This window comes from Pipistrellus kuhlii, unplaced genomic scaffold, assembly GCF_014108245.1.
Source record: "Pipistrellus kuhlii isolate mPipKuh1 unplaced genomic scaffold, mPipKuh1.p scaffold_m20_p_22, whole genome shotgun sequence".
NCBI classification, from domain to species: domain Eukaryota; kingdom Metazoa; phylum Chordata; class Mammalia; order Chiroptera; family Vespertilionidae; genus Pipistrellus; species Pipistrellus kuhlii.
In genome coordinates this window covers 4,343,683-4,358,393 of record NW_023425521.1, presented here as the reverse complement: position 1 = coordinate 4,358,393, position 14,711 = coordinate 4,343,683, and the positions used below count along the sequence as shown (strand labels likewise).

General features: G+C 50.9%; 1 protein-coding gene across 1 annotated transcript; it reads left to right on the top strand.

Moving 5' to 3' along the window:
* The first annotated feature begins 650 nt into the window (after window positions 1-650).
* Window positions 651-13,619, top strand: HROB (homologous recombination factor with OB-fold). The gene is made up of 10 exons (XM_036450960.2): window positions 651-884; window positions 2,136-2,186; window positions 5,472-6,617; window positions 8,503-8,586; window positions 9,339-9,479; window positions 10,063-10,171; window positions 10,308-10,393; window positions 10,754-10,879; window positions 12,167-12,284; window positions 12,854-13,619. Exons 1-10 carry the CDS (start codon window positions 882-884, stop codon window positions 12,940-12,942), a joined length of 1,953 nt encoding a protein of 650 aa, XP_036306853.1. The 5' UTR covers window positions 651-881; the 3' UTR covers window positions 12,943-13,619.
* The last annotated feature ends 1,092 nt before the right edge of the window (window positions 13,620-14,711 follow it).

The window sequence follows — 14,711 nt, the reverse complement described above, 5'->3', positions numbered from 1 at the left end:
CAAGCGTGGCGCTCAGTACATAGTAGCCATTGTGCTATTCAATAACTCTATTGTGTATTGTGCTAAGTGCTGGGGATACAAACTTGAACAAGCCAGACAAGGTCCCTGCCTTCAGGGGCCTCATATTCTAGTGAGAAATACACATAACAGAGATGTAAACCAAGATAATGATAAACTATGAAAAGTGCTGAGAAGAAAATAGTGATGGGGTGGGGTGGGGAGGGATGCTACGTGAGAGCGTAGATGACAGGTAAGATCTGAAATCTCCGCTGAAACACGGAAGGATGGAAAGAGCCAGACGGAGAACATCTTTAACTTAATAAATGTTTTTGCAAAGATAGTCGGATGGAAAGATGAATAGACAAACCAACGGGGAGCCTTCTGGTGTGAATAAGTCACGCTCAAGCACCCACTCCCTAGTGTGCTTAACACAGTGGAGGAGGGCGGGCAGGATGGGGCGTAAGGCGACCAAATTGCCAACCTTGCTCTCATCAGAACACTTATTGAACCAGCTGACCCAGCCGGAGTGGCCGCTGGAGGGCGCCCGAGAGCCCGTCAGTTCCCCTTTAAGGCGGGGGCGGAAGACTGGCGGAAGTAGTGCCTTTGTGTCGGCGGGATAAAATAGGCCCGCCCCTTTAAGAGGGCGGAGACGCCGGAGTGGCGGCGGCTTCGAATGCGACTCAGGGCTGGACCTTCACCTTCCCGGCGACCCAGTCTCGGCCCCGGCCCGGGTCGCAGGGACCTCCCTCTCCGATCTCGCCCCAGAGATACTGTCACCCGGACTCCGACCCTCCCGCCCCGGGACAAGGCCGCGGCCCCGGCGACCCCTTGAACTGGGGCCTACCCGGCTCACCTCTGGCGGAAGCGCACCCGCCGTCGCCATGGTAATGCCGTGCCCGGGGCCCCTGGCCTCTGGGTCTGGGGCCCAACAGCTGCCTTTCGGGCTCCAGCCCCTCTCCTGGGGGAGCTGCAGGGCGGGTTTAGGGTTTGGGTGAGAGTTAGGTGGGGTCGGGAAGCCTGGGTTTGGCGTGGACGCGCCCGGAGACCCTGGGAAAGCTCTCTCTCCCCTCCTCTCCCTCTGGGCCTCAGTTTCCCTCCTGTGGCCTTCCATCTCTTCTAGGCGAACTCTCCTGTTCATCCTGCCCGATGCGCTCAACTGTCACGCCTCCTGAACCTGACCCTCTCCCCCCAACCCGTCCACTCTGGTCCTTGGACACTTGGGGGCAGGCACAGCTCTGGGCTCTGAGTCCCTAGCGCAGTGTTTTTCAACCTTTTTTGGGCAAAGGCACACTTGTTTCATGAAAAAAATCACGAGGCACACCACCATTAGAAAATGTTAAAAAATTTAACTCTGTGCCTATATTGACTATATATAAAGTAATTCTCTTGAATAGGAATCAAATAAACACAAAGAAAGTATTTTATAATTACTTTATTATGAAATATTAAGTAAACAAAATAGTGAAAAATTATAAAAGTCTTGTCTTGTCTGCACCTACGGCACACCAGGCAACATCTGCCGCGGAACAGCGGTTGAAAAACGCTGCCCTAGCTAAAGCTCTTGCTGCTGGAGCCTCTGGGTTTAGGCACAGCCCTTGGCTCAGCTGGACACGCATCTCAGAGCTGGCCAGGCAGCCCTGCTGCCCAGAAAGAAGGACCTGTGGCCGGGGGCATCCCACCTTCCTGGGACGCTGGCCTTTGGACATGGGATTAGAATAGAAGGAAACCACTGGCTTGGCATGTTTGGGTTCACGGTTGTGTCTTCTGTGTGACAAAGGTTGCTCAGGCCAGACCTTTGGGATGTTGCAAAATCCTCATGCCCATGTGTGCAGCGCCGAGTCTAAAGAGTGACCCATGCTTCCTTTGGCAGCCTTTCCTTGGCCTCTGCCCCTTCCAAGATTAACGCAGAGGGACCCGCGTGGGTCGTTTTATGGAGAGAGGATTTGAAATCAAGTCTCTTAAGTAAATCCCATCTCTTCTCATCCCTTATTCCTCCCCCAACACCAGCAAAACAAACGCACCAAAAACAGTGCACCTGATGGTCTCATTAGAATCAGGAAGAAGCAGAGTGAGAACAGGATGTACTTGTACATGGTGTTTCTCCTCCAACCTCAGATGCTTTGTTTTCCTTTCAGGCATGCAGTCTGCAGAAGCTATTTGCTGTGGAAGAGGAGTTTGAAGATGAGGTAAGGAGATGTTGGTGAACAGGTGTAAATACCCAGGGATATATGTAATACTTTCAACAATAAAGATTAAAAAAAATAAAGATGTCAACACCAGGCTCAGAACATTTTGAAGCAATGCCCCCTCCCCCACATACCCCTCCATCTCTTTTTACTTGATATATATACATTGATTTTTGTCTGTGAAAGATGAAGAATAATGAGAAATATAAACAATTTATTTAACTGTTTTAGAAATAAGTAAATGCCAGAGAGATGAGCTCCCTGATTATCACACTTTTTTTAAAAAAAAATTATTTATATATTTTATTGATTTCTTACAGAGAGGAAGGGAGAGGGATAAAGAGATAAAAACATCGATGAGAGAATCATCGATCAGCTGTCTCCCGCACACCCCCCACCGGGGATATGCCCGCAACCAAGGTACATGCCCTTAACCGGAATCGAACCTGGAACTCTTCAGTCCACAGGCCAACGCTCTATCCACTGAGCCAAACCAGTTCCGGCTGATTGCCATACTTTTAAGTAGAAGGGCCCCTGACTGGAAGCTGTGTCTGTAGATGACTTGATTTGCTTTCTTTTTTTTTTCAGTCCTCATTAAAGAACATGCTTTTCTGTTGATTTTAGAGGAAGAGGAAGGGAGAGGGAGAGAGAGAGAGAAACATCAATCAGTTGCCTCCTGTTCACTCCTGGGCTGACAATTGCACCGGAAACTTTGAGTATGTGCCCTGACTGGGAATCCAATCCAGTGCACACCTTTGGTGCACAGGACAATGCTCCAACCCACTGGGTCAAATGGCCAGGGCTGATCCATCTTGATGACGTGCTTGAAGCGGGAAGAAAGTTTGTGGAGAGCCAGACACAGCACGGCTATTGGACAGCAGGAGGCCTGGTGTCACTCTCTGGCCTTCCATTTTCTCTTCTGCAACATGTGAGGCATTCTGCCTCACGTGTTCCTTCCACCCCTCTCTCCTCAGAAGATGAGGGATTAGGCTAGATCTGAAGCTGGCACATTAGAATCACCCCTGTCGAGGCCTGTTACACACCAATTAAATCAGAATTTCCTGGGATGGACCCAGGCAGGGGTATTTCTACCCTCCGGGTACAGCCAGAGACTACTGAATTAGTGGGCCCATAGCCCTTTCCCACTCAGATCCGAAGGCCCAAAATTTGGGAGGCCCAAAATTTCTGTTTCAAATCCTTTTCACCAAGAAGTAGGACTCAAGTGAGTAAAGTCCAAAAAGGTAAATTAACCTGCTTGAGAATAAAGCACCAACAGCCAGAATGAGGTCTTGGCCCCGACTCAAGTCTTAACATACATGGAAGTTACTAAACTACGTTTATAGAATAAAATGGTTCTATTTTATCGGTGACAAGCCATTCAAAGCTACTTTTTGTGTCCCAGCACTTTGCTTTAAAAATCACACTTAGAATTTGTCCAGATGCCAAATTTGTGCTGAGTAGGATAGTGAATGCTGCTCCAGGGACCTTTCTGGCAGTACAACACCACACTGGTTCCTCGGAGGCCTTTGGGACATGAGGTTTGAAGGAGAGAATAAGCTTTGTTGAACCTCATAAAAATCAGTCCAGCCTGGCTAGTGTGGCTTAGTGGATTGAGCCTTCTCAGGCACCAAGAGATGACCTGTTCAATTCCTGTTCAGGACACAAGCCTGGGTTTTGGGCTAGATCCCCAGTTGAGGGTGTGCAGGAGGCAGCCAATCCATGTTTCTATCTCTTTCTCCCTCTTTAAAAAAAAAAAAAAAAATTTAAAAAGATCATTCATTGAGGACCTAAGACATAGTGACAAGGACACAAATAGGTTCTAGTTTGTGGTTCTGTGAAGTAACTTAACTCCTCTGAGTCTTAGTTTCTACATCCCCAAACCAGGAATAATACCAGTACCTAGTCATAGGGCCCATGTGAGAATTCATTGAGAAAATTCTGGTAAAATATTTACATGGTACCTGACACCTAGTGAAGTTTCAAATGTTAGATGTTTTTATTATCACTTGGGGACTTTTTTTAATTTATTTTTTATTTTATTGATTTTTTTACAGAGCGGAAGGGAGAAGGATAGAGAGCTAGAAACATCGACCAGCTGCCTCCTGCACAGCCCCACCGGGGATGTGCTCGCAACCAATGTACATGCCCTTGACCAGAATCGAACCTGGGACCTTCTAGTCCGTAGGCCGACTCTCTATCCACTGAGCCAAACTGGTTCCGGCAACTTGGGGACTTGACAGTTATTTTTACAAATAGTTAAAAACCTCCAGCTTTGTCAAGAAGATGCGTCCTTTGTCTTTTCGCTTTAGAGATGTGTGGTCACAGGCTGAAAAGGTGGCTGTTAAATTGACCCTTTTGAGTCTTACTGGGAGATGGTAGGACTGCCAGGCTGGTCGTGAAATTAAGAGGGAAGAACTCTGATAACTCCAGTTTCTGATCCATGACCAGATCCTTTTCCCCTTCCCAAGGCAGATAACATCACGCCTGAAAGTGAGGACTTCCTGGGAAAAGAGATCCGTCAACCCCTGAGGTCATCAGTATTTTACTGCCACAGAAACTCTGAAGTTATTAATATTATTGCTAAGTCCCAAGGTAGTGGCGTTGGAGAATGCTACTCTCCTGGCAATACACAAAGCAGGAAAAATCCTCTCTCTAGCCCAGACAATACAGTGCGGCAGCAGGGGGCGGGGGTGGTGGGGACCTTGTTGTCAGTTAAATCAGCAGTTCTGACTCAAAAACACCCTCGGAACAGGTCTGTTGCTCTTGAAGATGTCAATCTCACCTTGCTTCCCAACTGGAACCCATACTTAATTTAACTTGCCTGTAAAGCTATATTTAACTGCTGCCTATGAGGCCTCTCTGGCTTACTGACGGCTGTGTGTGTGTGTGTGTGTGTGTGTGTGTGTGTGGCGGGGGAAGGGGAGTGGTAAGGACAAACAGCGTGACCACTGGACACATCCCTGTTTCTCAGGCTGAACGGCAGAAAGCTCGACCCCTTGTGACCTTGGGGGATTGGTTTGACCTGTTGGTGTCCGAGTATATTTACTTCAGCTGCTCCCCCAACTGCCACCACTGCCCACCCCCACTCAAGACTGACTAATGAGAGTAAAGCTACTGAAGACTTAGCCTGTGAGTGTTTCTGGTAGAAGCCTGGAGGTAGGGCGTTCATGGCAAGATGACGCTTTGGTTTCTTGCTTTTGTGTGTCTGCACATGTATACATACCACGGGCCTGAGACAGTAAAAGCAGAGTGTTTCTTGATTTCTCACTGTCTGCTTCTTCGTAGGATTTCTTGTCTGCTGTGGAAGATGCAGAGAACCAATTTGCTGGCTCAGGGCCTATGAATGCCGGGTGTCTCAGACCTGTCTCTTCCAGGCCAGACACTGTGCAGGCACGGTCTTCTGGGCAGCTGCCATCATGCCCTCCTGCTTCCTCAGAGGCTGTGGACCTTCCGGCCCTGGGACTCCGCCTTCCTACCTCCAGCAGGGGTCCAGCTGCCACAGGAACAGCCCGCCTGAGGCCTGTCTCCACTTCCAGCAGCTGGACTAGCAATCAGAGACGAGTGCCACTGACAGAAGTGCTCAAAGAACCAGCAAGACCGCAGCCCTCGGCCGCCCGCCCCCTGCTTCCCTTTGAGAGCAAACAGCAGGCGATCGGCGGCTTCGAGGGACCTGAGCAGGATGAGTTTGACGAGATCCTGGCAAGCATGGAGCTGGAGGGGCCTGGCGTGGAGCTGGGACTTGGAGCTACCAGTGAGGCAACGGGAATCCTGCCCCCCGGGCAGCAGGGAGACTCAGCACTGACTAAACAGGCGCGGGTGGCTGAGCTGAGCACATCTTGCCAAAAGGGACCCAGGCCGGCCGCCCATGTGACTGGTATCCCATCAGCCCAGGGTCAGCCTCCAGAGCCTGTGGTCCACTGTAGGACTCCGCAGCCCCACTTGAGGACGGGTGCCGGGGGTAGCCTGCATGTCCCCACTGCCCCCACACTTCCCGCTCAGCAAACCCACTGGGAAGTCCGCCCCAAAGCTTCTCCAGCCCGAGGGCCCCAGCCTCTCCAAGCCACTGGGAGGCCTGTTCAGAGCAGCCCTCAACATCGTGTCCCCAGGCAGCCATTCCAATCTCCAAATGCCCACTTAAGTGGCAAACCTAATTTTCTACGAACTCCCAACTCAAGCTGTTCTACTCTCTCAAGGACCAGCTCTGGATTTTTCCCTCGGGGACCCTTACAACCCCGAGCTCCACTGTCTTCAATTGAGTCTCCTGTCAGCACCCCCAAGGGTCCCCAAGCAGCTCTGCAGACACCCATAGTGACCAACCACCTGGTACAGCTGGTCACTGCTGCCAACCGGACACCCCAGCAGCCCCCGCGCACTGCCACGCGGGCCAAAGCACGCCGCTTCCCTGGCCCAGCCGGGATCCTGCCTCACCAGGTGAGTGACAGCTTCTCTGGCTGAAGTCAGGGCCGCCCAGGATGTTGGGGGAAGGAGAGCGAAGGAAAGAAGCAGAGTTGCAGCACTGTCCAGTCCCAGAATGTCTTCACTCCTGGGGGGAGGAAAGGGGGAGATAGAAACATCAAATCTGTGGCAGAATCCAAAGAAGTGGGAAGGAAGAATTGAATGCTTGATAAACCACACATGATAGGAATGCACAAGGCTCTGAGAACTTCACGGTTTTCTTTTTTAAAATACTTTTATTGATTTCTGAGAGGAAGGGAGAGGGAGAGATAGAAACATCAATGATGAGAGAGAATCATTGATTGCCTCCTGCATGCTCCACACGGATTGAGCTCACAACCCCGAATATGCCCTGACCAGGAATTGAGCCATGACCTCCTGGTTAATAGGTGGGCCACTGAGCCACGCCAGCTGGGTGAGAACTTCACAGTTTTCATACGTTTGTTGAGTAACTATGTTTGCTAGCACTGAGAAAGGAATATTCGCTCACTTATATTTGCTAAGTTGGGCAATTTGCTTGGAACTCAGAATACAGATTAAGACAGCAATGGTTCCTGTCCTGAGGAGCTGCTTCTAGCACAGTGGTCGGCAAACTCATTAGTCCACAGAGCCAAATATCAACAGTACAACGATTGAAATTTCTTTTGAGAGCCAGATTTTTTTAAACTTAAACTTCTTCTAACGCCACTTCTTCAAAATAGACCCGCTCAGGCCATGGTATTTTGTGGAAGAGCCACACTCAAGGGGCCAAAGAGCCGCATGTGTCTCGCGAGCCGCAGTTTGCCGACCACAATTCTAGGGGAAGAAAGAAATGCAAACAAACAATTGTACATAGACTGCACAGTGTGAGCAGAGGGCATTCTCTGGGTACTAAGAGAGACTGGTTCCTTGGGCTTTCTGAATGGGCTTTGGGTGGACAGTAGGTTAACGGGGTGGGGGTGGGGGGAGTGGTGCCAGAAGGCTGGGCTCTGGAGGATATGTCAGGGAAGACAGACAGGAAGAGCATGTGCAAAGGTCCAGAGGCATGAGAGCAGATGCTCTCGGGAAGCCATGGAACAGTTCATTGTGACCGGCCTGTGGGGTCCACTCGGGGAAGCTGGGCTGTGCTGAGGGTTTGGGTTTCAGCGGTGGTGGGGGGACAGGACCCATCAGACTAGTCTTGAATCAGACCCTAGACCACATGTGTCAAACACAAGGCCCGCGGGCCAAATCCGTCCCGCCAGGCCTTGCAATGTGGCCCGCACCGCGCTGTCATCACTGCACTCCGCTGCGTTTTCATCACAATGACAGTTTATGACTGTTCAGTAAACCATTCGGCCCACGATTAAGGCTGGATTTTAGATTTTGGCCCCTTCTCTGATTGAGTTCGACACCCCTACCCTAGACCATGAGCATCTGGTCTGGTCATGGTGGGTGCACCCCTTCCCTGGCATTTGAAAGGCATTTAAAACAGTTTCTACCTGCTAGTTTCTCCTTCCTAGCACCTTAAGAGAAATCCAAGGAGGCCATATTTATCCTCCTGGGGTGGGTCTCTGCAGGGAAGGATTAGGTCCCTGAGAAGGGAGTTGGGGAAAGCTGTCCTTTGGCAGATCATGGGCCTCTCTATTCAGGTCAGCGCCCCCTTCAGGAAGCTCTGGGGTTTGCTCCTGGGCCAGCTCCATCTTCCTCGCATCCCCAAAACCACCCCCAGCGTCTTTTTTGAGCTGCCGATGAGGCTCCTGAGACTTTGTCAGGAGAGATGTAATATGTGTTAATTGTCCCTGATAGTTTCCTGAACTCATTATGTAACCCAGACAAGAAGCTCCACTTGTAAATAACAGCTGCTGAGTTTGCTTTCACCTTCTTCTCTCTCCCCTTGTAGTACAGCGGGAGAAACCTGGAGGAGATCATGGTTTCCACGCCCCAGACTCCGACTCACGGTGCTCTGGCTAAATTCCGGACAGAGGTAACCGATTCTGTGCAGACGTTAACTTCTTGGGCATCCTTTAAGAGGAGGGGCATCCCTGCACTTTGAGGAGTTGAGAATCAGAGCTGATGCTATGAGGCATCAGCTCTGATTCTCTGAATCAAAGAATTTCATTACAAAGGCTAATTGTTAAAGCCAGAGGCACCCCAAATAAAATGTGCTAGGGCGCTCTGCAAGCCTATAAATGTATGTGGGGTTCTCTAGCCCTGAGACTTTTCAAGTCTAATACAAGAGACAGGCATGGACAGCCTTTTGCTTTGATGAATTAAAATCAGGACCTAGCCGAAACTGGTTTGGCTCAGTGGATAGAGCATCGGCCTGCGGACTAGAAGGTCCCAGGTTCGATTTCAGTCAAGGGCATGTACCTTGGTTGCAGGCACATCCCCAGTAGTGGGGGTGCAGAAGGCAGCTGATCAATGTTTCTCTCTCATCATTGATGTTTCTAACTTTCTATCCCTCTCCCTTCCTCTCTGTAAAAAATCAATAAAATATTTTTAAAAAGAAATCAGGACCTGATGTAATATAAAAGAAAAGGAAGAGTGCCTCTGCTGTTGATGCTAAATATGATATTGTGATATACAGCACTATTTCCCATGTTGCTATCTGACCGGGAGATTCACAGAAGAAGACATTGTGGCCGCCTTTCTCTTCCTTTCCTCCCTCCTGTCTCAGTTGAGGTCTGTAGCAAGGCGGACCCATTCATGCAGCCCCCCTTTGCTTTGTGGTGCCAGATTGTTCCCAGTTCCCAGACATCAGCGGAAGAGGATTTCCAGCGAGGGCCCTGGCTGGCCATGAAAACTGCTCTGGGCCTGGATGAGAGAGACCCCACCTGCTTCCTCTGTACCTACAGCATCGTCATGGTGCTGAGGAAGGTGAGGGCCCGGCGCTGGGACACGAAAGGAAGACCATTTCGTCTTTTTCACCGCCCTCTGCCCTGCCCCACCTTACAAAGGGGCTTCTGTCTGCTCCTCTTACCCCAGGCCTTTTTCTGAACGGCAGCATGAAGTCCCTGTAGTGTTATCTTTCGTTTACCTACCTTCCCACTCTCATCACAGTATTGGGCACAAGCAGAAGGAGAGAGTGCATTAGGAGCATGTCTCTGCACAGTCAGGCCCTGGATTGGGGGGAAGGGGTAAGCACACTGCTCCCCAGAGGTCAAGGGTCACATGCAGACACGTTAGTAGGTGTGCTAACATATCCTTGCCCATGGCCTACCTTGATAGAGCTCTAATACATACATAGACATGAGAAAAGGAGGCGGGGAGAGAAATGAAAGCCTGCCAGAGGGAGATGAGATGAGCCCTTTGAACTGCTGCTTTGCCCTCCACAAGGGAGGGTCATCAGCACCCCTGTATTCTGTCCCCTCCCCCGCCACCCTCCAGTTTGCCCTGGCACCCTTGGGAATCTTACAAGTGGGATGTGGCTGGCTCAGCAAATGCCTCTCCTTGCACCCAGGCCGCCCTGAAGCAGCTTCCCAGGAACAAGGTCCCCAGCATGGCCGTGATGATCAAGTCCCTGACTCGGAGCACGATGGACGCCAGTGTGGTTTTCAAGGACCCCACAGGTGAGGAGTTAGGTCCTGGGAGTGTCTCCATTTGTAGATGAGAAAACTGAAATAGTGAGCAGCCCACTCCCCAGCCAGGGCCCAGCCGGTCTCTGTGCTGCCCTTGACCCTGAGACTGATGGCCGTGCATTTGCAGGAGAGATGCAGGGCACCGTGCATAGGTTGCTGCTTGAGACGCGCCAGAATGAGCTGAAGCCCGGCTCGGTGCTGCTGCTGAAGCAGGTATGGGAGCGGCTCTCACCCCTCCTGCTGGGAGGAGGCCCCCCACACTGGCTGTGTGGCTCTCTTTCCGCCCCTCCCCCCCCAGGACCTAGGCGAGGAGTTGGGCTGGTGCTGACCCGGGCTTACTGGACCTGAGTAAAGACACAACCCCATTCTTAGGGGGCGGATGGGATGCAATTGTGCTGTTGGGGAGGAGGGTGTGGTAGGTGGTTCTCCTTTGACCCCAGGGCTGGGGCTGGAGGATGTGTGTGACCCTGGTGCAAAGACTAACTACCAAGGGAGAGACACGTGGGACCGGTGGCTGGCTGGCAGCATCTGGTGCTTCATCAGGGCACTGACCTTCCTCTTCCTTGATTCCAGATTGGAGTGTTTTCTCCTTCGCTCCGAAACCACTACCTCAATGTGACGCCCAACAACCTGGTCCACATTTATAGCCCAGATGCCGGGGACGGGAGCTTCCTCAGGGCATCTCAGCCGCTCCCCGAGGTAAGAAGAGCGGATGCAACGGGGCCCGATAGAGCCACCCTCTGCGTGGGTCTTCTGGCTTCTCCCTTCCTCCACCCGGAGCTACAGAGATGGCTTTGGGCCAGGACCATCTCTCCCTGTCCCTGGTCCAGCGCCTGCCAGGTGGCACCGTCACAGGACCTAGAAGAATAGTTGGCTTCTTCGAGATCCCTGAGACACTCATGGCAGATTGAACATTGGAGAGGCTGGAGTCACTTGAGAACTAACAAGTTGAGGGTCCATGGGCGGGCAGGGGAGCGGGGAGGGGAGGTGGTCCTCGGTAAGTGACTGAGGAACAGATCTGCTATAGGTGGCCATGCAGAGAACAATGAGCTGCAAGCGGCCTGTCTGGTGAGCCAGCACTTGCTCTGCTTTTTCCCTTTGCTAAGTGTGGGGACACCCCTTTGGGAACTGAGGGGGCCTGGGCTTCCAGACACTACTCCAGGGTGTGAGCACGGAGCCTGGCTTGATTGGCACACAGCATCTCCTCTGTGGCCACTCCCATCCTCCCTGGGATCCTGGGCTGGTGCCATGGCCTGGCCTAGCGGTCAGGAGACCTGGGTCATGTCCCCACTCTGCTGGTAATGTGTAATGTGACCTTGGCAAGTCCTGTCTTCTCCCCGGCCGTTGCTTCATCTGTAAACGAGTGTGTTAGAATCAGTGGCTTCTAGTCAAGTTACACCCATAGTTCTAACTTGCAACTTCCATTTCCCTCATTTTTCTGTTTAACCTTCCACCTCACTTCAAATAAATCTTTATTTTTCTTTAAAATGTAGAGTCATTCATACTTATTGAAAAAAATTAAAATGGTACAGAATAAAGCAAATCATGAAATTTAACCTCCCCACTTCCATTCCCCAGAGCTAACCATGGTTAATGATTTAGTTACAAGTTTTAATTACCTGTCCATATATTAGCTAGTTTGGGGATTAACAGCTAATTCTTAATCCCAAGCTAACTGTTCAACATATTTCTGAATGACCCTTATTTTCCGCTCCAGTTATATAGATTCCCTGAAACATCAGATAAAAATAGAATTAGGAAAGAAAATCGGCCAGAAAGGTTTTGTTCTGTTCTGTGTTTTTAATTATCTGCTGTTTTGGATGTCTGGTGTTTTAGCATGGGCATGGGTGACTGGCCCTTGCCTCACTCCTTCGTCCCGTCTTTCCCGAGCCCCACCTATTCCTTTGAGGTTGTCTGCGTGGAGATAGTACTAACCAGAGGGGCTTCAGGGGCACGGGCATTGGTAACCAGATCCTGTGTCCCCAGGATCCAGGTAGCTTCCATGGCAGCCTCCAGCATGAGCCTGCAAAGCCTGGGAAAGACCTCGGACCAGCACAGAATCCAGAGGCGGGGCCATTCCCACGAGAAGTGCTCCCCGAAGCAGGTAAGACAGCCAGCCTGCCCGGAGCAGAGGAAATGCTCCAGTTCCTCTTGAATTGCTCAGCCAGATTCTTCTGGCTGCGTCTTGTTCCTCCCATTCATCTTTGGCTCTTAGGGGATCTTACAGAAATCAGATATGGTGCCTGCTCTGGCAAACCTGGAGGCCACAGAATAATTAACAGTGTGATGGGGGCCACATACAGCAAATAGAGTGTCATCCTCTGGTCACCCCCCATTTCCAGGCCGAGTACTGGTAGCCACAAGGAGGAGGGGGACTGGCACCATCCTTGTGCCACCTTGAGTCTCCTGTGGGCTGATGGTCAGATCACAGAGGCAGTTTCCCCATCCTGACTAAGCTGAGGGCTCTCCAGGCAGTGCTGAGGAGTCACACAGCCATGGGGTTAGGGTGGCGTCAGGATACAGAGCTATGAGGTTCAAACACAGATGTCTTAGGGAAGACCAGTTTGCTCATTAGGAGGCAGCATCACCCAAGTGCCACACCCAGGCCCTCCTAAATGGAAGAACCTTGGACTTGTCAGTCCTCTCATCCTCTCCACCCCCCACTCCCTGCAGATGACCTGGATGGACTCCTGAGTGAGCTCCCCGAGGACTTCTTCTGTGGAACCAGCACCTGGTGCCCGAAGGCAGGGCACCCACCATGAGCAGGCAGCTCTGAGCACCAGGCAAGGCTCTGGCTGTGTCAGGTCATCACAAGGGGAGGAAGACTGGCACGAAAGGAGTTGGCAAAGCTCGGGACTTCTGCGGCCGCTCCCACCCTGGGTGCCTTCCCTAAGAACACCCTTGTCCCTTGGAATCTGCACTGTCGTCACTTTGGTTTTCGTTGGCGAACAGAACTCGGCCCAAGACCGGCTCTCCTGCCCCGCTGTCTTCCAGGCCCTGGCGCATCGTTGTCCTGCCCACAGGGAAGGTGTGTCGCCCTCCCTCCTCATCTTGACTTTGCAGGACGTTGGACCTGCTTGGTCCCTTTACTCGTTACTCTCTGTTCGGCTGAGGAGCTCAGAGGAGCTGCTCCACAGCAGTGGCCATCTGTCCCTGTGGACAGGGAAGGACACACTCGGACTTCCCTCCGCTTTGTCTCTGGAGGCCTAGAGCTGTCCAGCTCACCTGTGTCCAGGGTTCACAGGTGCGGGGGACGGGGTGTGGCTGTGGTATCTTGTTCTGAAATAAAGCAGCTGCCTGCTTCACCGGCCTCTCCCTGCCATCCTCACTGCTCCTTGCCCTGTTCGCTCTGCCAGTGGTGCTTTGATCAAGCAGAGCTAGGCTACTCGTTTTCTCTCTCTTTTTTTTTTTTTAAATAAACTTTTTCTTTTAGACAGTTTTAGATTTATAGAATCATTGCAAAGGTATTACAGGGAGTTCCCATAATACCCCACATCCAGTTTCCCATATTATTATCATCAGACAGTATGGTAGCTTTGTCACAAAGAACCAGTACTGGCATATTATTAACTGAACTCCATACTGTATTCAGATTTACTAACTTTCTCCTGATGTCCTGACTCTGGACAGGATCCCACATTACATCTAGTCCTCATGTCTCTTTAGGTCTGAGGTGGGGAACTTCTGGCCCTGAGGCCCTCGAAATCAGTGGGTCTGGCCCTGCCAAGGCATTAGGGGTGAGTTAATTAAATGTTTGACCAAACAGGCTAATTTAAAAAAAAAAGTGTTTCTATTTATTTCAGAGAGGAAAGGAGAGGGAGAGAGAGAGATAGGAACATCAATGATTAGAGTGAATCATTGATTGGCTGCCTCCTGCATGTCCCGTACTAGGGGTGGAGCCCACAATCTTGGGCACGTGCCCTTGACTGGAATGGAACCTGGGACCCTTTGGTGTGCAGGCGGACACTGTCCACTGAGCCAAACCAGTGAAGGCCATAGGCCAATTTTTAAGTTGGTAATTTTGTATGGCTCGGGAATGATGTTACAAATATCCACATGGGCCTTGGCAGAAGAAAAGTCCCCAACACCTGCTTTAGGCTCTTCTTGGCTGTGGCTGTGTCTTAGACTTTCCTTGTTTTATGGCCTTGACAGCTTTGAGGAGAGTGGCTCGGGCATGTTATAGGGTGTCCCTCTGCAGGCATCTGCCTGATTTTTTTCATGACTAGACTGGGGTTATGTGCTTTTGGAGGAAGACCACAGAGGCAATGTGCTATTCACATCATGACAAGGGTTGATGTTGGCCTTGGTAGGGTTTGTCAGGTTTGTCCACTGTAAAGTTACCTTCTCCCTCCTCCCTCTCTGTACTGTCCTTCTTGGGAGGAAGTCACTGTGCAGTCCACACAAGGCATGAGGAGTTACACTTTACCTCCGGAAGGGAAGAATATTCACATAGATTATTCTCCCTTCTTTTAAACTTGGAAAACATTTATTTACTTTCCCACATCAGTACTCATTGATATGAGTAGCTAAA